Below are 24,737 nucleotides of genomic sequence, written 5' to 3'. Positions count from 1 at the left end.
CTCCATTACCATCTCTATATAGTATTGTCAAAACACTAATTGATTTTTGGTATATGATTATATGTAGAATCGAAACTCAAGTCTCTAATGCAACAACACGGGACTTTATTAGTAAAATTTATTTGTAATATATTATGCACCTTTTTTTAATTAAAATGCAAAATATTTATTAATTCAAGAAATAATTGTGCACAATGTGTTGAGTGCATTTAGGAATTTTTTTCTTGCTATTTTTTTCATTATTAAATATAGTACATAAAGTATTTCATACATGTATTATATATTTAAAAATATTTCATACGTGTATTATATTTTTAAAAATATTTCATACATGTACATAAAATATCATTTCTGTTAAAAAACTTTTAACACAGATGATATTTGGATTCGTGTTTGATTAGTGTCTCCAAAGAAAGCCCACAAGCCCGCAAGCCCACAAAACGCCAAACTTTACAAGGGAACCGTGCACGAGTCCCACATCGCAAAGAAACAGTAATAATAAAGCATTTATATACAAAGAAGATAAAAAGGTAAAGATATACGATAAGCATAAATCGAGAAATGATACAATTTTTTTTTTTTTTTTTTCCTTGATCTAGCCACTTAGTTTTACCAAAATACCCTCAGAATAAATCATTTTCCCACAAACAACCCTGTCCTCAACAAAGTAGCTTTTCGCAGTGACTGCTAGACGTCCCTCTCTCTCTCTCTCTCTCTCTCTTATCGGAAGCATTGCCGCCGAAACACCGTTCTCTATTTTCAGGTGCTAATCTCTCTCGCTCTCTCTCTATTGTTTCCTTTGTTTGGTTACTCGGAAACCGTGAGAAAATCAGTGGGAAAGCTTCCAGGCTTCGATTCTCGAGGTTTAGCCCTTTGTGTTTGTAAGATATATATATACCAGTAAAACCTATGGGCAATCGAGCCCGCCCACCCGAACTAATTGCCAAGTATTCACTCCTGACAGGCGAAGTAGTATATGCTCATGCCCAATTGCATCCATTTGTTTATAGATCTGCACCTGCTGTTATTTTGTTTTGAGCACTGACTAGTGACTATTATTCTGTACACAGTAGAGTTTTGAATTCTAATTTGACGAAAATGGCGTCGTTTGCTTCCACCGAATGCTTCCTTCCTCTATACCAATCGCGTCTTGCACCCACACATTATCAACAAAATGGTACAAGTGCCATCCTACACCTTAACAGCAAGTCAAAAAAGTCTCTCTCGTTTTCGTCTTCCTCTTCTTTTTCCACACAAGGTACCTTCTTCTTTTCGTTCATTATTAATTCATTCAAAAAAACCCAAAATCCACTATTTTGCGCAAATGCACAATTAATTTAAATTATTTTGCAGGAGCCAGTCTTTGCTATGCTGTTGAGAGGAAGGAGCGGTCGTCGTTTGCACAAACGGCTGCTGTTCAGCATTTGATGGGTTCTGTCACCAGAACTCAGGGTCTTCGCTTTGCTGTGGTCAGTTACTCATATCGTATATGTAATTTTGAGAGTTAGTTTAAGTTATGGAATGGTGTATGGTAATGGTATGTTCTGTTCTGTTCTGGTGACTGGTGAGCGAAAACTTACCTTTGTTTGATTGAAATTTTTGATTGTTGAAGGTTGTGGCCCGGTTTAATGAAATTATCACAAAGCAGCTGTTAGAGGGAGCTTTGTCAACTTTCAAAAATTACTCCGTTTCAGAAGAGAACGTCGATGTATGTCATGCTCCTTTAGCCACTTTACATTAGAACCAACTATTATATCACAGCTTTTATTATCTTTGTGTCCTTGTGCAACTATGCATGTGTTTGTATTCCTCCTCCTGCTGCTGCTGCTGCTGATGTTTTACTCATTGCTGCAATATATTATCTCTGACACTTGTGGAAAGTGAGCTTTGTATATGTATCTTAATTTCTGTGGCTAATTGTAAGATCTTAGGTTAATACAGTCATCAGGTTTGTAACTCAATTCTGAGTAGGGTTTTATGTTGTAAAAATGGGGTATTTATATCTATACTCAATACATAATCTGACTAGTAGTTTTGGTTCTTGGCTATCAAGTTGATGAATTCTTGTAGTGGCTTTAGCCTGTCATTCTGGTTTTGTTCTGATTGTATGGAGGTGCTTTGTGTGTGCAGCAGCCTGGGGCCTGGAACTAGGGGTGGCAATGTTTGACACAACTCGTGAACACGACACAGTTTTTTGTGAATTAGTGTTTCGTGTAAATGGGTTCGTGTCAAAGTGAGTCAACATGCTTTGACATGATTTATAAATAGGTTGATTCCATGTTGACCTGCTTGACCCAAAATGACCTGATTCATATGAATAAATTTGAATTTTATCTAACATAAATTTGAATTCTAAATATAATTAAGTAATTAAAATTTTTTTTCATGGTTATATTGATAAATTCTCCAATTAAAATTCTAAAGTTCCTAACCCTTTTACCCAAAACAAAAGGTAAACAACTCTCTTTTCACTTTATTATTCTTAGACTGTGTTTAAACAGGTTGAAATAGGTCATGTCCTGTCAACCTCCTTAATAAATGGGTCAAGTTAGGGCTGAGCAGGAACCTGAGGAACCCGACCCACCCGCTAACACCAATTGCCACCCTTACCTGAGACTATGTATTCAAATACCCTTGTCTTGACACGACACAAACACGAACATAACCTACTAACACCAATTGCCACCCTTACCTGGGACTGTGTTCCTTGTAATTGTTTTTCGTTTTTTGGACAAGTTTTCTATTCCTCCCTCCCCACCACACCCCCCCCTCCCCCCCCCAAAAAAAGTTATCAAGGAGGTAGTTTCAATAATAATAGTTATTGTTGTTGCTGGCAAAGATTTATGTATATTTTTAAGTTAAGATGAAAAGCAAATATCAACTGAACAGTCATATTCTACTATTCTAGTTATAATGAAAATTTTTTTTTTTTTTTTTTTGGATAGGTAATCGGAAAAGTAATATTAAAGATAAAACAATAAGAGAAAAGTACAAGATGTTCATAATGATGAACAACAAGAAAAAAGAAAAAGAAAAAAAAGAGCACACAACACAACACAACACAAAGAGGGAAATCAGGAATCTAAGCTAAGGGAAGACATAAACTCAAAGAGAGAAGAACAATCGGTAAAACCCCAACAATGAGACCACTCCAAAAAACTGTGATGGTTTAAAACCTTTAACTCATCCAACGTCTTCTCCTTGTCCTCAAAAGATCGACGATTTCGTTCCAACCACACAATCCACATTAAGCACCCTGGAACCAAATTCCAAATGTTTGAATTATGCTTCCCAAGCCACTGATGCCAACAAGATAGCAAACTTGCCATCGAACCTGGCATAACCCAATGAATACCAAAGGCTTGGATCATAAAAGACCATAGAGAATGAGTAACAAGACAATGAAAGAGAAGGCGGTCTACTGACTCCCCATCACGGCAACACATACAACACCAGTTAGTCAAGAGGCGATCCTTAAGCATTAGATTATCCAAAGTGAGGATCCGACCATGAGTAGCTGTCCACAGAAAGACTGCCACGCGCTTAGGAATCTTTGGTTTCCAAATCTCCCTCCAAGGAAACAGAGAATTCGAAACACCCCGAATCGCATGATAGTAAGACTGGGTGTCAAAAATACCATCACCTTTTAGCCGCCAGCAAAGAGTATCTCTCCTCTCATCCCGAGGAATACAAGTGTGGATAAGCTGAAGTAGAGAATAAGTACCTTTGCTCGTTAGCAAACCTTTCATTTATACTCTATTTCAATGTTCTGATGCATTGCTGATCATAATACTTTAATTTCTTATTCTTTGTATGCTGAATCTCTTCTTGTGGGCTTAACAATAGATGCCAATCCATTTCCTCTTGGTCAGTTTCAATCCTAAACACATGGTTCAGCTTTGCTCTTCCTGAAATCTTAAAGTTAGATAACTTTTTAAATTTATTTTTAAAAGTGAAGATCTCTTGTGCCATATCTTAGCATTGCACATTTTGGATGCATTTCATGATATTTTTATTTAGGTACACTGCTCACCTAATTGATTACTTATGATAAATTGTTCCTGGCTTTGTGTATAAATGCATCAAAGCTTACAGGGATATTATGCCCTGTGATTGTTAGCTTGGTCAATGGTTTTGATTTTGCATGAGCACACTTTAACAACGCACGATTATTTTCTTCACTTTCTCCATCAGGTTGTCTGGGTTCCTGGTAGTTTTGAAATTGGTGTTGTTGCAGAAAGGCTAGGGAAGTCACAAAAATATCATGCAATTTTATGTATTGGAGCTGTGGTATGATTTCTTTTCACGCTACCTGTTAAAATCTTTTGATGAGATATATATATATATATCTCTCTCTCTCTCTCTCTCTCTCTCTCTCTCTCTTCATGAGAGGATTCTTTAATTTGATCTGTTGGGGGCATGCTTGTAACTGGTGCCTAATCTATGAACCATGTTTATTTTCAGTAGATTAGAGGTGATACATCCCACTATGACGCCGTTGCTAATTCGGCTGCATCTGGAGTACTTTCAGCTGGTTTAAATTCAGGTTGTTCTTTCTGTTAGTGGATGAATTGATTTCAATTAATGGCAATACATGAAAATAAAAGAATCATGATTCAATTATTGCATCCATCTTCCTTAATTATCCCAAAATTATATATATATATATATATATATGTATGTATGTATGTATATTGTAGCAATATTTTGGAATTAGTTTGCTTGTGCTAATGAGCTCTAGCTCCAATGTTACCTCCTCCACCTGTACGAATAGGATGGAGGGTTGTTCATGACCACTGGATGCATATGTAACATATGAAGTGGTGTGTGTGGGTGGGACTTTAGTTTGCTTGAGAAATATACATCTTTTTTTTTTAATGGTTCTCTCATGGGTATGTAGACTGCCTTGGATATGCAAGTATGTATCTTTTTAATGTTGGAAATAGACTTGATCCTGTTGTCTCTTTTGGTTACACAGTCTTGGGCTTGGAAATTTGTCTTTGCTGACTGTTAACACAGGAAAGAAAGAATTTGTTCTAAATGTTATTGTAGAGAAAAGATTGAAAATCTACCCGGTACCCTGTTATTTAAAGACTAATATACTATTCTATTGGATTAGTTGAGAGACAATTTCTCAAATCATTAAACTTGGATATTTAAAGACTAATATACTACTCTATTCTATTTAAAGTTTGTTCATCATCTTTTTAGAGTTTAATCTTAATATATTTCTATTGAGAGTAGAATAAATCACCAGTTATGCGGATGCTGGTTTGACTGTACCATAGAGTTTGTGCTGTTATTATGAAGTCACAACTAAAAGTTAAGAAGGTCATGACTTGAGTTAGGTGGCTCAAAGGTCTAGAATGTGTCATAAATTCCCAACTTTGTATGAAATTCTTATGTTTCATACATAGGTATGTAGATAACTTCATATGCGGACATCCACATACTTTTGATTTATTATTTTGAAAGAAGAAAAGGTGTAGCTATACGTCAATTTTTTTATAATCTTTTTTCTATTTCACCATGTTGTGAAGCAATCTACATTTCAATTTATGGGCTTGCTTATGAACAAATTATCAAGAAAATATGTGCATCTGCTATTAAATTGGTGAACTTGTCCCAACTGTCACTCTATTCTTGCTGTCTAAATAAAATGTCTTATATTTAACTCCAACTGATAGACTGAAGCATTATCTATGACTTTATAGGAGTACCATGCATATTTGGCGTCCTGACTTGCGAGGACATGGAGCAGGTATTCTGTCAAATCTCTCTATAGTTGTCCCCTATTTTTCGGTGCTCACCAGATGAGATGGGATGTTTGACTGTAGCCTATTAACATTACTGTAGGCATTAAATCGTGCTGGTGGTAAATCTGGCAATAAGGGTTCTGAGACTGCTCTGACAGCTGTAAGTTGATGTTAAAGTTACATTACAAGAGAATGAAAGCAGTAGCGTGGTGTTTTGGCCAATTTTAATTTCTACTTATTTGACTTATGATATCATTTCTTTCCTTTTCTTTATTTTTATCTTTTTACCACTGATCTTTCTCTCTGAGTTTCCTTTTTCATTTGCTTACAGATGTGCATGCAAGTGCAACTTCTTCCTCTCTTCTTCTTCTTTTTTTTTTTTTTTGCGTGGTGTGGGAGAGAAGAGGGGGGGCGGGGGGGGGCTTTCCAAAGATTGCTTTATTTCTTATTCACTTGAAGGCTATAAATGAAGTTTTCATATTCACTCAAAAGGCACATCCTGTCGATAAGACCATATCAAAGAGAAGGGAGGTAATCAGGAACTGAATTGTAGAGAGGCCAATAACCCCTCTGATCCTCTCTAAAATTCAGTTCCTGATTACCTCACTTCTCTTTGATATGGTTTTATGTACAGGATGTGCCTTTTGAGTTTTTGCTAGACTATTCTATCATACATCACATTTTAGAAGAGATATTGTGGTTGAATCTAGATCATGTAGATTTATGTAATAATGGCAATCACATATGGCGCCAAAACATTGAAACATATGCGTGAGAATTGTTCACCGAACATATTGCAAGTTAGTAATGTCTCAAAGTCATAATTTTGGTACCAATGCCCAATGTATTTCTGAGTACAAAAACCTTACTGGATTTAACATGCAATTTCTCATAGTTGTATGGTTGCCTAAAGCATAGGGTTGAAGTTTTGCCTTTGAAAATCCTTGTGTCTATGTTCAATTTTAGTTCTGAACTGCATTCTCAATTTAACCATCATAATATTGTCTCGTTTTTGAAGTATCTTGTAATGTGTTTATTCCATCTTTTTCCTTAATGTTGAAGAAACGACTGAATTATCATTTGGAAGGTAAATTAGTTGTTTCAAGCATCTTCCTTATTGATTTTTATACTCCCTCTACTATTTAATTAGTTATGGATGTCTATTATTGAGTTTGTTCTTTGGGCAATTCAGCTCCCTCATTAATTATCAAATCTGGTTTATTCTATAGATTGAGATGGCATCTTTGTTTGAGCATCATCTGAAGTAAGAGAAATTTTAGTCCCTGTTGGACTTCATCCATTTGTCAACTACCAGAATATTTGTATGTTGAGAGTTTTGGGGAACTTCGAAATGGTTGCCATATCATCCCAAAGAATAATGGGTTTATTTGTCGATTGCTCTATGACACCTTGAAAAGGTCTGAGTGTTGTAACTGCGCAGACACAGGAAGAGCGACCTTCTAGATGTTAATTTCTTTTTGCAAGAACACAATATTTCAGAGGTACAAGTGCAAATGAATGACAGTTTTCTTAATGAAAAACAATTACATTTACTATCCCACCTGGGTGGCGTGGTGGCAAATGTGCTTTATTCCAATTTTGTACTTGCGTTCACTAATTTGCTTGGTGCTAGAGCTAAACTTTTTTTTTGTTGGGCATTTTGTAGTCTTTATGTCCAAAACGCTTTTGTGATTCACTGCTCACGAGTTTGGGCAATGTTTCATTGTGGCTTAGGATCACTGCACTTTTGGTTTTTGAAAACAGTAGTTACTAGCATATTAACTGTAGATTTGGTTGTGAAAAACAGTAGTCGGTTAAAAAAACCCATCAAGCACGTTCTTCCTCCGCCATCATAGAATCAAGTTCTTTTCAACGTGTACAATTACGGAGTGCAGTCCACATACTTTGTAACTTGGTTTCATACTGCACTATATGTTGAATTGTTGATTCTTTAGTTTTTAAAATTTTGGTGCTGTTTTATTCGAAGTTCTGAGACTAAAGTGAAATGCCTAATGAAACTGAAAGACAAGAACAGCAAAATCAGCTTCTTAGAGCATCCACATTGGTTGAGGTTTTTAGCTTTGTAACACCACAAAAGCTATTTTATTTATTTTAACTTATCATTTTACAATCCACTTCACATCAATGGTCTTATTTTCCTATCAAAGTTAAATACTATTCATTTATATATATATATATATATATATATATATATATATTTTTCCTCGCTCTCTCTCTCTTCTCCCTCCCTTCAACCCACAGCCACTCATTGGCGCCATCAACCACTACAAACTGATCTACCGCCACAAACCCAGCAACCATCAACACCAACAACAAAGCCTATTCATCAACCATAAACAAAATCAAAACTCATTCATCAAAATAAGAATAAAACTCATCAACAGAGCCCATCAACTAGAAAAGTCCAAAATCAAAACCCATTAACGACGAGGAAGAGATGATAATTTGTCAATCATGGCGACAATTCCATTTTGTTAGTCATGATGACAGAATGAAAATCCAACACTGGTGAGAACGTCATTTTGTCAGTCATGGCGACAAGGAGACAATGATGATGAGCAATGGGTGGCTTCTTGTGCGATCATGGCTCTTGGTGTTGGTGGTGGTTGGCAGCGGCAACAAGGGGCTAAGAGAGATGGTGCTTGGTAGAGAAAGTTGAGAGATAGAGCAGAAGAGAAAAAGGAGGAGAAAAAGAAAAGAGGAGAGATGAGCAACGGGCAAAAATGAGAAAGGAGGAAAAAAAGAAAAGAAGAGAAAAAAGAAAAGAAAAAATTAAAATATTTTGATCAGTGTGACATAAAATTTATATATATATATATATATATATATATATATATATATATATTATCTTTAAGTTACAGTACACAACCATCTTTAGCTGCGCTTTTAGCTGAGAAGTCAAAATTTATGATTTATGATTTTAGCTCCACCAATGCAATCTCAATTTTGTAGTTAGTGATGCTAAATATAGCAATATGGTTTTTTAGCACCACTAATAATAATGCTCTTAGAGCATTTTCATCAGCTCTTCTATAAAAAATGTCATTTTGACACACTAAAAACCTACTTTATTATTTTACCACATCATTTTACAATACGCTATGTATCAGATCTTCTATGTTAGCATTACACCACATTAAAATAATAATAAAAAGCCCAACTATATTAAAAAAATAAATAAAAGCAAAAACCAAATCTACCCCATCCCACCACCACCGGCCATCACCCCCACAGCCCACCACCACCCAAATCAACTGAACCACCTCCTGCCGCCTACAATTTAAAAAACAAACACAAAACCCATACCACCCCCATAGACCACCATCAACCACAGACCACCATCACCCATAGCTCACCCATCATATCAGAACCCACCATCACCACCACTACAACCCACCTCTACTGCAAACCAACCACCACAATTACTCACCAATATTAGATCAACCCAAATTGCCAAAAAAAAAAAAAAAAAAAAACCCACAACCAGAGAGAGAGGTAGAGTGAAAGGCGGATAGAGAGGAGAGGGAAGAGGGTGAGATCGATAGCGACCTCGGGGTGAGATCGGCCGTGACTGGAGAAAGTGAGTGAGATCGGCGAGATCAAGCGTGGCTGAGCGATATTGATGGCAGCTGACGTTATTGACGGTAGCTGACGTTATTGACGGCAGCTGGGCAAGATCGGCGGCGGTGGCGGCTTTAGAGGGTGAGATAGATTGAGAGGAATCAGTGAGAGGAACAAGAGGTAAGAGAGAGAGAGAACTGGTGAGAGAGAAGAGAAAAGAAAAAGTGAAGAGAGAGGAGAGAGAAAAGAGAATAAAAAACTATTAAAATTTATACAATTTTTGTCCATACCGTCTCATATTTGAGACGATACTGTAGCAATGTGCCAAAATTTTTGGCATTTGAAATACCCGATGAGCATTGGTTTTTGGTGTTTGGTATGTCAAATGCCAAATATTTGGCATTTGACCTAATGCTCTTAGGTACTATAGACAAGCACTCTAATATAACTTTGGAGGCTTAATTATTCTTCAAAAAACAACAATAACAACTACAATAACTCTTTAGGCTAGAGTCGATTGCGTGTTACCGAAACTATGATGGAAAGATAAGACCTTTAAAGTAACAAAGAAATTGGTTTGTAATTGGCTCGGTGCTCGGTTTTTTAAAAGATAAGGATAATATATATCATAAAAATTAGGCTACAACTTATTACATGCAACTGCAAGTAGACGAGTTTTAAAACTACAAAGTTTACAAACGATTTCAAACTTGAAAAAAAAAATTGTTAGTTAACTTGAATATAAAAATTTAATTAATAGTTTTGCATCTAAACAAACAAGTAGAATAGATTTTATATATAATTTTTTTTTATTGTTTAATTGATATTTAAATATATGAAAGGCCTTAATTTAGTCCTCGCCTTAAGCCCAATAATACATGGAGCCGATCCTATGTTTATGAAACCTATTTTATTTATAGAATACAAGATACAATGGGCAATAGGCTCATAAGATTTGACAATGTCTACCTTATGATACTAATTTCCACCCAATAATATTATTAACACAACAAATTTCATAATTTTTTCATTATATATTGAGATTGCAAATTGTGATTAGTTTAATAATGCTACCGCATAGTCCAATATCAACATAACTTTTTCTCGTACACCTCAAAACCCGTCAATCCAGTGGTTGTAAAAAAAAAGACGTTAGACTAACTAAATTTTCACCTTAATTACCAATTAATTTAAGTGAAAGATCTTCTAAAAAAAAAAAAAAAGTGAAATACTAGAAAAACAATATCACATTAGGTACCCTAGATATGCACTCCTATTGATTGCGTGTCAGCGAAAATTTAATCAATCGATTAGCTTCTAAGGGGTCGTTTGGTAATGTTGTTCTAGTAACGTTGTTTGTATTTTTTAGAAATATGTGTGAGTAAAAAAGTGTGTAAAAATACGTATAATAATACGTGTAATATTGTTTAATAACTGAAAACATGTGTTTAAACATATGTACCGAACGGGTCCTAAAAGTATTTAGAAAATTGGTTAGCATATTGCTTGGTGCTTGGTTATTTAAAGGCCGAGGTCTTGGATTTGATAGCATTATGAGGCTGTGGCAAGGTACTATATAGATCATAAAAAATGTACATATAGTTCTATATTACATTTCTTACTTAAATTGTAGCTTTATGCGTGTCCATGAAAGAAATGCAATAAGTTTAAAATTCGTGAGTACCTTGCAATGCTATTTTCACATTACCAATTGAGTCAAGTGAGATACAGGAGATTGTAAGTATGACAATTTTAGTATTTCCATGTACATTGTATGCAATTCATGACATCTAAAGATTGCATGGAGGGAAAGTGGATTCAAAGATTCTCCTTAAATCTATTATAATAAACACGAGCAATCAAGAAGAATTATAGGTAGTTGTAATCTCCGAATAGCTTGGAATATGGGATACCGAATTGTTGTATTAGAAGTACTTAGAATCAAACTCTACTTTGGTGATTTCTATGATATGTTGTAGTTGTTAATGTTCCTTTATTTTGTGTTTACTATTGTAGGGGCATTGGGCCCAGTAATTTACCAAGGATGGCCCAACGAAGTCTTTTGGGCTAGAAACCCAAATCCGAGGACATCAAAAGATCTTGGAGTATCTGAATGTATCTCATAAAGAAATGCCAAGTAAAGATATGATAAACGAATGACCAATTACGTCCGAGGAATAGATTTGTCCTCGGATTGTTAAGCCGAGGACATAGGAAGAGAGGTTTAGTGTCCTCGGGCTATGTTATAAGAAATCCTATGACTACGGGAAGACACAGTACACGTGGAGGACAATAGAAAGAGCGGTGGAATATCTAAGGTAAAGCTGCTACCACCGCTCATACATTAAAAGCTCTGTAATTGATATATTGATTGCATAGATGGAATGATGGGACCTGAGCATGAGGTTTGGAACTTGGTCCCTGACCCCAGCAGACTTTAGGGAAAAATTGATGGGACAAGTATCCTAAACCAGCATTACAACCATGAGGTGGAAGATGATGAAGAGAAGAAGAGGAAGTATAAATAAAGGGGAAGACCTACGAAGAAGGGAGAGGCTTTTTCAGTAAGAAAAAGGGCCAATAGTATATGATAATCAAAATTGTATCCAACCTTAGGAAATACTATTATAAACTATCCTCGGATTGTGTTCGAGGAGGAGCTTTCAGTCTTACTCTTGCAAATAACTCTTTATTTCGTGCCATTGGGCCCAAAGCCCGTTCTTTTCCTTGTTATCTAAACCATTCTTGAAATCTAGATTACAAACCCATCCTCTACAAAATTATTGTAAAAAAGGTTTTTCAAGCCCATTTCCTTCCAGTCGTAGATTAGGAATTTGAATTGTGTCCTTACAATTGGCGCCGTCTGTGGGAATTTAGTCTTTAAGGAAGTTTAGAACATCATGGTAGGATCAGGACCACAACGCAGTGCGGAGTCCGTAGGCTCCCAGCGTGAGGATCACTCCTTGCATCCTGATCACGGAGAGAACCGGGAAGGTAGTGTACATACTACGCACACTATCAGAAGTGCGAGCCATTCACAAGGAGGAAGCAGAGTTCCTTACGAGAGGAATGCCAGGGCCATGCAGAAGGAGATCGAAGGCCTAAAAAGAAAATTGCGTCACGAAAGGCGAAGGCGAACTCTTTCGGTCTCTGACCCCTTTTCGGAAGGATCCGAGGATTACAATTACGGGCAGAGGTCCAGGACTCCCCCGGGTGAATCTTTTTCTTCCGAAGAGGACAATCTGCATGGGAGGCGTGGCAGAGACTACTCCTCTAGGGGCTTGGGAAATGACGCAATGGGTAGGGCGTTGCACCAAATCTCCAAGTCACCCTTCACGCGCAGGTTGGAGGAAGGGAGGTTACCTCGGCGCTTCACACAACCGGCCTTCACTATTTACAATGGTCGAACGGATCCTGTGGAGCACGTGAGCCATTTCAGCCAAAGAATGGCAACGCATTCCAAGAATGAGACCTTGATATGCAAGATCTTCCCCTCTAGCTTGGGGCCCGTGGCCATGAGATGGTTTGATGGCTTGAGGGCAGGCTCCATTAGTTCTTTCAAAGAGCTTACTAGAGCATTCGGTTCTCGCTTTATCACGTGCAGTAGAGTTCCTCGGCCATTGGATTCTTTATTATCCATGGCCATGAGGGAAGGGGAAACCCTGAGAACGTATTCGGACAGGTATTGGGAAATGTTCAACGAGATTGACGGAGACTTCGATGATGTAGCAATAAGGACCTTCAAGGTTGGCCTACCGACGGAGCATGACTTGAGGAAGTCCTTGACGAAGAAACCTGTCAGAAGCGTGCGTCGACTAATGGATCGCATCGACGAGTACAAAAGGGTTGAGGAAGATCAGCAGCAGGGAAAAGGCAAAGCGAAGGTTATCCCACAAGAAAGGAGGGATTTCAGGTCGGACAGATACAACAACAATAGGCCTGCAAGGGATTTTTCCAGGCAGGCTGGTCACATGCCCCCACAGGTGGTCAACACCGTCTTCAGAGAACCAGTGTAGCAGCTGTTGGAAAAAATAAGGCATGAGCCTTTCTTCAAATGGCCAAATAAAATGGCAGGGGACCCTTTGAGACGCAACCAAAATCTCCATTGCCATTATCACCAGGAGAGGGGTCATACCACCGAGGATTGTCGCACTCTATGGAATCATTTGGAACAGTTGGTTAAGGAGGGAAAGCTGAAGCAGGTCCTGTATCAGCCTAATGGGCGAGGAAACTAATCACGAGTGGCAAACCACGACGGCCCTTCGTCGAGACCTCCTCTAGGTACAATCAATGTAATTTTTGCGGCACCTGGAAGGACTGGCTCAGCTCCTTTCAGGATAATGTCTGTGGCTCGAACATTGGCCGAAGAGTCACGGGATCAGCCAAAGAGAATTAAGGTGAGCATCCTACCAGTTTTAAGTTTCTCTGAGGAGGACAAGATGGGGACTATCCAGCCTCATGATGATGCCTTGGTGGTAACCCTGAGAATAGGGGACTATGATGTGAAGAGGGTAATGGTTGATCAAGGCAGTGGCGCAGATATCATGTACCCTGACCTATTTAGAGGCTTGAAATTAAGACTTGAAGATCTTACGGCATATGACTCACCCTTGATAAGCTTCGAAGGAAGAGCTGTCGTTCCAAAGGGACAAATTAGACTGCCTGTACAATCAGGCCCAGAGGTAGTAGACGTAGATTTCATCGTGGTCGATGCCTATTCCCCCTATACGGCTATTGTAGCTAGACCTTGGCTGCATGCGTTAGGGGCTGTTTCCTCAACCTTGCATGTCAAGGTTAAATTTCATTCTGGAGACTAGGTGGTGGAGTTACTTGGGAGTTAATCTGTGGCTCGACAGTGTGTCACAGCTGCAATTCTGCGTCAACCTGAGCCGGAGTCCTCGGCCTCGGCTGACGGAGAAGCATAGCAATCAAAGTCTCTTGCCGCAGCCAAGATAGATGAAGCGGCTTGTGAAGAATTGGAGAAAATTCTCATAGACGATGACCCTGAGAAGTTCTTTCAGGTAGGAGTTTAATTGCCACAGGAGGAGAAGGCAGAGCTGATTTTATTTTTAAGAAAAAATATGGATGTATTTACGTGGAATGCGTATGAAGCCCCTAGGGTTGATCCAAGCTTCATATGTCATCATTTAAAGGTCAATCCAGCTGTAGTACCGAGGAGGCAACCACCTCGGCGGTCCTCCAAGGAACATTCCAAAGCTGTAAAAGAGGAAGTGCTCAAACTCAAGAAGGCAGGCGCTATCAAAGAAGTGTTTTATCCTGTATGGTTAGCCCATACGGTGGTGGTGAAAAAGAAGAATGGGAAGTGGAGAGTTTGTGTGGACTTCACAGATTTAAACAAGGCTTGCCCGAAGGACTCATTCCCAATGCCTCGGATTGATCAATTGGTTGACGCTACTGTTGGACATCATCGGATGAGTTTTCTTGACGCTTTCTAGGGTTATCACCAAATACCTTTGGCCGTAGAGGACCAGGAGAAGACTGCATTCGTTACTTCTACAGGAAATTATCATTATAAGGTAATGCCCTTTGGTTTGAAAAACGCAGGGGCTACCTACCAAAGGATGATGACGAGAATGTTTAAGGCACAACTGGGAAAAACTATTGAGGTATATGTGGACGATATGGTGGTAAAGAGTAAAGAAGTTTCTGCGCATCTGGAAGATCTGGGCAACACTTTTTAAAAGCTAAGAGAGTATAAATTGCGGCTCAATGCCTCTAAATGCTCTTTTGGTGTGGGATCGGGCAAGTTTCTAGGTTATATGGTGACTCACCAGGGAATTGAAGTGAATCCTGCTCAGGTTAAGGCAATAAACAACTTACACCCACCTCGGAATCCTAAAGAAGTGCAGAGGCTAACAGGCATGACTGTTGCTCTCAACCGATTTATATCTCGGTCCGCGGACAGATGCAGACCTTTCTTTCAAATTGTTGAATAAATGGAAGGGCTTTGAATGAACCGAGGAGTGCGCGGTGGCTTTCCAACAGCTTAAAGAGTATCTCTTGCGACCGCCCGTTATGTCTCGACCAGAAGTTGATGAAGTTCTGTTTACATATATTGCAGTGGCTAACCATGCAGTTAGTTTGGTTCTTATCCGAGATGATAATAATATCCAGAGACCGGTTTATTATGTAAGCAAGTCTTTGCATGAGGCCGAGCTGAGTTATTTGCCACTGGAGAAGCTATCTTGGCGGTGGTACATGCTACACGAAGACTTCCTCATTACTTCCAATCTCATACGGTTGTTGTCTTTACACAACTCCTTCTTAAATCGATTCTGCGAAGTGCGGATTATATGGGAAGAATTGCCAAATGGGGAACTGTCCTAGGAGCTTTCGACATCAAATATATGTCTCGCACCTCTATAAAGGGACAGGTCATTGCGAATCTTGTGGTGGAATTTGCTGAGCCTTTGTTAGAAGAATATGATGAAGGATCAGGCATGGGTAAAAAATCAGTAGGCATGATTTCATGCAAAGAGCCTCCATTATGGAAAGTACATGTTGATGGAGCAGCAAATCAGAGGGGATCTGGTATAGGGCTAGTTTTGATATCCCCGAAGGGAATTACTTTTGAGAAATCTTTGAGATTGGGATTCTCGGCCACCAACAACGAAGCAGAGTATGAGGCCGTCCTCGTAGGGATGAACATGGTTCATAGAATGGGAGGGAAGACGGTGCAAATGTTCTCAGATTCACTATTGGTGGTAGGCCAAGTAGAAGGGAAGCTAGAAGCAAGAGATTCCAGAATGCAAGGATACCTAACCCAGGTCAGGTATATGCAATCTAAATTTGAGTCTTTTTCACTATTACATGTATCCAGATGTGGCAATACCCATGCCGACTTATTAGCCACACTCGCAACGTCCTCGGCACAAAGTCTACCACGAGTTATCCTTGTTGAAGATCTGTTGAAACCCACTGGGACGGATGGTAACTCCACTCGAATTCTTCAAATTAGGACAGGGCCTAGTTGGATGGATCAAATAGTAACATTTCTCAGAAATGACATCCTGCCTGGAGAAAAAGCCGAAGCAAACAAAGTTCGCAGAAAGGCCACTCGTTTCTGGTTATCTGATGACTAGAAATTGTACAAACGCTCCTTTTCGGGACCATATTTGTTATGTATGCACTCCGAGGCAACGGAGCTACTTTTGGAAGAGTTACACGAAGGGATTTGCGGAAGTCACACAGGGGGAAGGTCTTTAGCTCACAGAGCCCTTACTCAGGGCTATTGGTGGCCAAATATGCAGAGGGAAGCGCAGGATTATGCGAAGAAGTGTGACCAATGTCAAAGATTCGCTCCAAATATACATCAACCAGGGGGAGTCCTTAATCCTCTATCTAGCCCTTGGCCTTTTGCTCAATGGGGCTTGGACATTGTTGGACCCTTCCCCAAAGCAACAGGAAACAGGCGATGGCTCCTCATCGAAATAGATTATTTCACCAAATGGGTTGAAGCCGAGCCATTATCAAATATCAGAGACATGGAAGCAAAATAGTTTGTATGGAAAAATATCGTTACTAGGTTCGGCATCCCTCATACTCTCATTTCAGATAATGGTTTACAATTTGATAGCAAAGCCTTTCGAAAATACTGTTGTGATCTGGGCATTACGAATAGATATTCCACTCCGGCTTATCCCCAAGGAAATGGGCAAGCCGAGGCTGTCAACAAAGTAATAGTGAGTGGACTCAAAAAAAGGTTGGGTGACGCTAAGGGAAGGTGGGTGGAAGAACTGCCACATGTCTTATGGACGTATCGAACTACACCATTCACAGGTGAAACACCCTTTTCCATGACTTATGGAGCCGAGGCAGTAATACCCTTAGAAACTGGATTCCCAACCCTGAAGAAAAGCTCCTTCGTTCCAGATAGCAATGATGATCTATTGAGGAGAAATTTAGACCTAGTTGAGGAACGACGAGAGAACGCCATGGTTCAACTAGCTTATTATCAACATAAGCTCAAGCAGGGGTATGATTCTCATGTAAAACTTCGACCTCTTGGACCTGGCGACTTGGTATTAAGGAAAGTTTTGGGCACAACGAAGAACCCTGCGTGGGGAAAATAGGGGCCCAACTGGAAAGGACCTTATCGTATTACTTTGGTCGCAGGAATAGGGGCTTACAATCTGGAAGATTTGGACGAACGTGTTGTACAACGTCCCTGGAATGTAAATAATCTACGAAGGTACTATTATTAAATAAAAGGCACTTCAGCCATTTTTTTTTGTTATAACTACATTACGTTCATTATCTTTGTTCATTTAAGTATCAAACTGAAGCTTGGTGTGCCTGGATCCTCGGACCACATACCTCATCTAAATTGATATTTCTTACAAAGTGTTAAACAGAACCTTAGTTATGTCTGGTCCTTGGATCATCTACTTTGGGAAAATTAACATTTCAATTGTTTCCTTTAAGTATCAAACTGAAGCTCGGTGTGCCTGGATCCTCGGACCACATACCTCGTCTAAATTGATATTTCTTACAAAGTGTTAAACAAAACCTTAGTTATGTCTGGTCCTCGGATCATCTACTTTGAAAAAATTAACATTTCAATTGTTTCCTTTAAGTATCAAACTGAAGCTTGGTGTGCCTGGATCCTCGGACCACATACCTCATCTAAATTGATATTTCTTACAAAGTGTTAAACAGAACCTTAGTTATGTCTGGTCCTCGGATCATCTACTTTGGAAAATTAACATTTCAATTGTTTCCTTTAAGTATCAAACTGAAACTTGGTGTGCCTGGATCCTCGGACCACATACCTCGTCTAAATTGATATTTTTTACCAAGTGTTAAACAGAACCTTAGTTATGTCTGGTCCTCGAATAATCTACTTTGGGGAAATTAACATTTCTTTTCTTTTTGTTAAAGTATCAAAGCTTTGTATGCCTAGGTCAACAGACCATATGCCTTATTTCATATATTTGACATAGGTCAACTAGAAGTCTAAAAATGAAGAATCAATTACTTAAAGTCTCTCTGACATAATGATGAACGGATAAGAAATCCATGAGCATCACTTAATGCAGTTCTTGGCATATTAAGCCTACCTAGGGTATCAATTTCAATCCAGGTTATGGCTTTAACTTTAGTAAGAGGAAAAAGATAGTACTTTTTGGAGTAATATGATCAAAACAAAACAAAAAGTGAGGGCCATCTAACAAGAAAAGTAGCATTCGCGCTTATATTAGATTCAAATAGTACTTTTGCAATTACAAAAAACTTGCGAAATTACACTTAAAAAAAAAAAAAAAACAACAACAACAACAACTAAAACGGTGGAAAAAGCAGTCACTGTTTCAGCTTAATCTTCAGAGGGCCTTTAGGGTCTTGAGGAGGTGGAAGTTGCACCAAGGACTCATCGGCAATTCCTTTGCCTTTGGGATCATCCTTCAAAGTTATCGGGTTAGCTTGATCACCCAGCTCATCCTTTGAAGATTCCTGAAGATCACTTAAAGGCTGTATCTCTTCTAGTGCCTTTTCTTGTACTGGATCAACTTGTTTGAGGGTATCTTTAGGAAGAGCTAAGTCTTCAGCCAACTCGCCTCTCTTATCCTCAGATGATACCTGGGCAGCTTCATGGATAGTTTCAGGAATGTCAGAAGCTCGAATTGCAGGAGGATAGTAGACACTCTCTGCTTTCCAAAGAGTAGAAGAGGCATCAACCCCAGCTTGGGAAAGTGCCTCATTCCACACTTGGAGGCAGTAGTGCCTACATACCTCGGGAACCTGAGCCTTGAAAGTTTCTGTGATCTCCTTCACACCTATATCGTAACCTTCTTGTTCAGTTCGGTCCCTTGAGATCTCGGCCTCTTCTTTTGCTTTTTCAGCTCTTTTCTTCTCTAGAAAGGCTTCCTCTTTGCCCTTAATGGCCTCCTCCTTAACCCTCTCAGATTCCTCCAGATCTTTTTTGAGGTCCTCAATAAGCCTTCGTGCTGCAGAGAGGTTATCGTTGGCTTGTCGGAGCATTAGTCGTTGGTCCTCGGCCTGTTTAGTTGTTGTTTTCAAATCAGCCTCTAAACCTGCCTTTTCACTCTCTGCCTTAACCAATTTGGCTGAAACCTCCTGCAGCTTCTTCTTCTGAAGGTCCAAAATCCTTTGGGCGATTTCGCGCCTTAATTCCTCGGCCCTCAGAGATTTATAAGAGCTGATGGCAATCTCTTCTGCCCTATGGGCAGATTGAACGGCCTGTGAACGAAAAATATAAAACTTATACATGTATATATTTAAAAACAAAAAAAAAGCATACAGCCAAAGTTTAGGAGAAAAACTCACCATTGCAAGCTCCTTTTTCAAGATCATAAAAACATTATGGTCTCTTTTCTTTCCAAGCTCACCCATGTCCTTGGGGAGCAGCAGCGCCTGCTCCAATGCATCTGCGACGCATGCAGCTGTTCCCTCATCAGAATTTCTGATGGACGCGTCCACGGTGATAGCCTGGTCGTCCATAGACATATTAGGGAGCCATAAAGGGGCGCGCACGGCCACCTGTGATTCGGTTCTTTTTTCCGACCTGGTCTGCACCGTGCGGGCCTGCTTACCACCCTTTTCAATCTCGGGCTCCTTGGGAAGAGAACCTTTTCCTGCCTCCATCACTTCCTTTCCCTTCGGCTGATCCCTTTTCCTTTTAAGGTCAGCTGTGTTGGTGCGTTGAGTTTGGGAAGGAGGGGGAGAAGGAGGGAGCCTAGGCTCAGGGCCTTTGTCGGCACCCTTTTCTTGGGTCCTAGGGCGCATCTCTTTAGGAGGCTCTTGGGCCTTAAGGCCTTTGTCAGCACCCTCAAGTACGTCTTTTAGGCTGGGCTTGATCTTACGTTGAATGCCCATACTATCAGACTGTTGAGTAGTGGCTTGCAAAACTTGTGAGGAGGTGCCGAGGATGGGAATTGAATCTTCAGGAGAGTGGGGTTGCTTAAAAACCTCGAACTCGTCCTCGGAATCAGATACCTCGACTACTTCTTCTTATTCTTTTACGGTAGAATGGAAAGACGTAACTTCACCAGGGATGGGTTGTGTAGGGAAAGGGACTATGGGAATCCCAACTGGAACAGGTTGTGGTGGTTGGATTGGTTGGGTGACCAAAGTACCTTGAGGAATAGGAGTCCCCTCCGGTAGCAGGAAACCTTCAACGGCAACGCTAATCCGAGGAAGGCGAGGGTCGTGGGCTTTGATCACGCACTTCGGCGCCTGAAAAGCTTTGGAAATCGGAGTGTAGCCGAGGATCAGATGAGCCGCTCGGAGTTGACCGTCAGTATGCACAAAAATCTCGGCTTGTAGGATCCTGTCCAACCGTCTGAAATCGACAAGATTAGGATGACGATCTGCTGCGTGTGGATCTGTAGAGTTATCCAAATAGAAAAGGGTAAGAATAAGTAAAAAGACAAAAAAATAATAGTATGTATATAATAATATAGTGGTTTTAAGGGTTCTATATAGAAGCCAAAAAACTTCACCTGGAGTCCCTTCCCTTGTCGGACAGGGGAGGCCGTCGTGCCAATTTCCTGATACGATCAGGAAGTCGTTTTTTAGGCCCTTATTAGATTTAGGCAGACACTGAATTAGCCTAACTTCTGGGTATCTAGATTTTAGGTAATATTCGTCTTTCTTTCTTAGGTAATGGAGGTTATAAACCCAGTTCACATCGTGGTGAGTGAGCCCTAGGTTCCTCTTCTCATTTAAGGCATCTATGGAACCTAGGATCCTAAAGACATTTGGGGCGCACTGGGTGGGAGCTAATCTAAAAGCCCTACGATAGTCCCTAGTCACGGTTCCCATGGGGATTTTCATTCCCCCTTCGATGAACGCAATCATCGGGATTACAACCTCCCCCGTTTTTCTTTTTACATAATATTCCTCCTCATTACAGTACCTAATAGATACGTCCGAGGGGATTTGGTACTTAACCTTGAACTGCTCTATTTTTTCGTTTGAATCCACCAGGGACGCAAATCTACCCATCTTTGAAAAAGGGGGATGTGAAGAAAACTAAAAAAGAACTACGCCGAGGATGAAAGATACAGAGAAAAAGAAAAAGATGGGGAGGGAAAGAAAACAAAAGAAACAAAGAGCTGATAATGAGGGGAGAGAGTATTGAAGAACTTACTTTAAAAAAGAAGAAGGCACAGTCACCTCGGACAGGGTATTTGATAAAAAGAGAAGGCACGGGAAGATGGCAAATGTGGCAGGTACGTTATAAGGTTACTGTAGTGTGAAGAATTTTGAAGGAAATTAGTACTTATATATCAAAGGGAGTTATGAAGCGGGCGAATTCCCGCCTCAACACAGGAATCGCTCTCAACCGTTGGATATGTGTCACATCTTTGAAACATGGGGGACATAGAGACGCCAGTAATTAATTTGGGGGCGTTTCGCATACCGAAGTATCGGGAACACGCGACGGGTAATTCAAAAGTTATTTCCCTGTCAGCAATATTGCCAAAATTCCGCAAGATAAAAAGGTGTTTTAAGTCGAGATCCTATTTTCCTCCCGAGGTGAAGAAATAGAGAATCTCGAGGGGCTATTGTAGGGGCATTGGGCCCAGTAATTTACCAAGGATGGCCCAACGAAGTCTTTTGGGCTAGAAACCCAAATCCGAGGACATCAAAAGATCTTGGAGTATCGGAATGTATCTCATAAAGAAATGCCAAGTAAAGATATGATAAACGAATGACCAATTACGTCCGAGGAATAGATTTGTCCTCGGATTGTTAAGCCGAGGACATAGGAAGAGAGGTTTAGTGTCCCCGGGCTATGTTATAAGAAATCCTATGACTACGGGAAGACACAGTACACGTGGAGGACAATAGAAAGAGCGGTGGAATATCTAAGGTAAAGCTACTACCACCGCCCATACGTTAAAAACTCTGTAATTGATATACTGACTGCATAGATGGAAGGATGGGACCTGAGCATGAGGTTTGGAACTTGGTCCCTGACCTCAGCAGACTTTAGGGAAAAATTGATGGGACAAGTATCCTAAACCAGCATTACAACCATGAGGTGGAAGATGATGAAGAGAAAAAGAGGAAGTATAAATAAAGGGGAAGACCTACGAAGAAGGGAGAGGCTTTTTCAATAAGAAAAAGGGCCAATAGTATATGATAATCAATAATTGTATCCAACCTTAGGAAATACTATTATAAACTATCCTCGGATTGTGTCCGAGGAGGAACTTTCAGTCTTACTCTTGCAAATAACTCTTTATTTCGTGCCATTGGGCCCAAAGCCCGTTCTTTTCCTTGTTATCTAAACCATCCTTGAAATCTAGATTACAAACCCATCCTCTACAAATTTATTGTAAAAAAGGCTTTTCAAGCCCATTTCCTTCCACTCGTAGATTGGAAATTTGAATTGTGTCCTTACAACTATAATTATGCATTGCAAGAAATTGATGAACAAACCGCGGAGGATCAAGGGGGGTCCAACAACATGCATATTATCAAAACCCCAGTCCAGATTTTTTGGTCTATAAGAAAAGGAAAGAGCACAACAAGGCACCTATCTAAAATGATATTAAATTTACAATGTCCTTCCTTTTTGTATCATCTTTTTGCTTGGGACCTATGGGGCATGTGCTCAAACATATTGTAAATTGGATGCCCTTGTCTTATAACTTTTATACTTTGCCTTTTTCTTTTTTCTTTTTTGAAAGGTTAGACTTGCCTTTTTCAGTTAATCAAGTATCCTTCTTTTTTTCTTTTTTCTTTTTAATAAAAAAGGTAAATCAGACCACATTTTAGGCTTTTACTGATTAATTTATTAAGAAATAGCTAGGGTGCCACGTATTTCACGCAATCTGCGAATTTTTTTAATTTAATTTTTTTTTATCTTTTTATTAAAGACCAAACAAGAAAATTGGACAATCATCCACAAATTAACAAAGAATGAAAGTTAAAGATTGAGTAGTTTGAATTTTGAAATTTTAAGTCGTCCTCATATTTAAACATATAAAAGTAAAAAGTTCACATTCACGTTAAACCAAAATATGTATACACACACACACACACAAGAAGGTTCACAACCACAAAACAAGCTGCAACAAAGCTGGCAGACCCTTACGGATATAGAAAAGCTGAAAGCCTCAACTACAAATTGACCCCAATTCAATACAATAAAGAGAAATGAGACACAAGCACCTTTGTAACATAAAGAGAGAGAAAACTCAGCTACACCACGGCCTCTACCAGAGATACAAAGCTCCATTGTAGCAAAAGACTCATCTACATCACAACCTAATCCCTTACCTTACATTCACCTTACCAGAAATAAAGACAACATCTCTCCACTTCACTTCAGTCAATATGACAATCACCATCTGATCAAAATTAAGAAATGAAATTAAGTTAGCATAAAGTTGACTCTTAAGAAAGCTAGCATTCTTTTGGACAATAACATGAGACAACACATTCTATGGGGATGAAAAGCCCTTCCTCATCATTCATTTGTTAAATTATTGGATAAAGAGGCAAAGGTTGCCTTCAAATGATCACATAAAAGATAATAATCAGAATCAAACTCATAGATTAACATAATTGGATTGCTTAACTATAGTTAACTAACAAACATTTAAAACCTATTTTTTCATCTTTTCTTTTAATAATCAAGTATGATTTCATTCAAAACAAGCTGGATAACCTAGATACTCAGCAACAATATTTATACAAAATCAAAACCACTCATAATAAATCAAGAAAGATAAATACAAACCATAAAAAGTAATTTAATCCATATTCTCTAGCCAGGTACTACAACAATCCATCCAAAAAATGGGTATCCATAAAAAGTCTATATACGTTCAAAGCATGATTGAACTTTCAAACGTAATTTTCGGTTTCATAATATCACCAAAGTATAGACAATTAGAAATGAATGATTACTTAGAATGAATTCATACATCTTGATATGCTAAGCTAACCAAATATTTGATCACATTTTCAAGTTGCTGTTATACCCAAATTAAGAAATGGACTTCCAAATTGTAAACTCGCACTAATTTGCAAAAAACACATTGTGAGATGACACCTTAACACTAGGATGATCTGATAGAACATTTTATCTGGGATAGTTGATTAAAATAGTTGTATATGTAGATTAGGGAAATAATCAAAGATAGAAATTGTTTTACTTTTTTTCCCCTTGTTCACGTATAATCACACAACCATTGATTGAAATTCCCACACTATCCTCCACATTTATGATTTGTTTGAAATAAAATATATTCCTACATCTTACACTATTAGAAAATATTCATCAAGTATAGGTGCATCATCTTTTTTTTTTTCTCCTATACTTTATCAGAAACATAAGTTTCAAGTCAAGTCTCAGGAGTGAACAAGAATTTCTCTAATTAATCAACCGAAGCTACATTATAG

The 24,737-nt window shown here is 39.0% G+C and overlaps 1 protein-coding gene across 2 annotated transcripts; it reads left to right on the top strand.

Moving 5' to 3' along the window:
• The first annotated feature begins 528 nt into the window (after positions 1–528).
• On the top strand, positions 529–7,353 carry LOC142641199 (6,7-dimethyl-8-ribityllumazine synthase, chloroplastic-like). 2 transcript variants are annotated; one of them, XM_075815604.1, is made up of 9 exons: positions 529–763; positions 1,071–1,258; positions 1,354–1,469; positions 1,613–1,708; positions 4,195–4,290; positions 4,468–4,546; positions 5,715–5,761; positions 5,857–5,916; positions 6,986–7,353. In XM_075815604.1, exons 2-9 carry the CDS (start codon positions 1,099–1,101, stop codon positions 7,022–7,024), a joined length of 693 nt encoding a protein of 230 aa, XP_075671719.1. In that variant the 5' UTR covers positions 529–763; positions 1,071–1,098; the 3' UTR covers positions 7,025–7,353. The 2 variants fall into 2 exon arrangements, with proteins under 2 accessions (XP_075671719.1, XP_075671720.1); XM_075815605.1 differs by having other exon boundaries at positions 661–763; positions 1,074–1,258.
• Positions 7,354–24,737: the final 17,384 nt, after the last annotated feature.

The sequence above is a fragment of the Castanea sativa genome, chromosome 6 (assembly GCF_040712315.1).
Source record: "Castanea sativa cultivar Marrone di Chiusa Pesio chromosome 6, ASM4071231v1".
Classification (NCBI taxonomy): domain Eukaryota; kingdom Viridiplantae; phylum Streptophyta; class Magnoliopsida; order Fagales; family Fagaceae; genus Castanea; species Castanea sativa.
The sequence above is the reverse complement of the archived record's forward strand: the minus strand, read 5'-3'. Positions and strand labels throughout refer to the sequence as shown.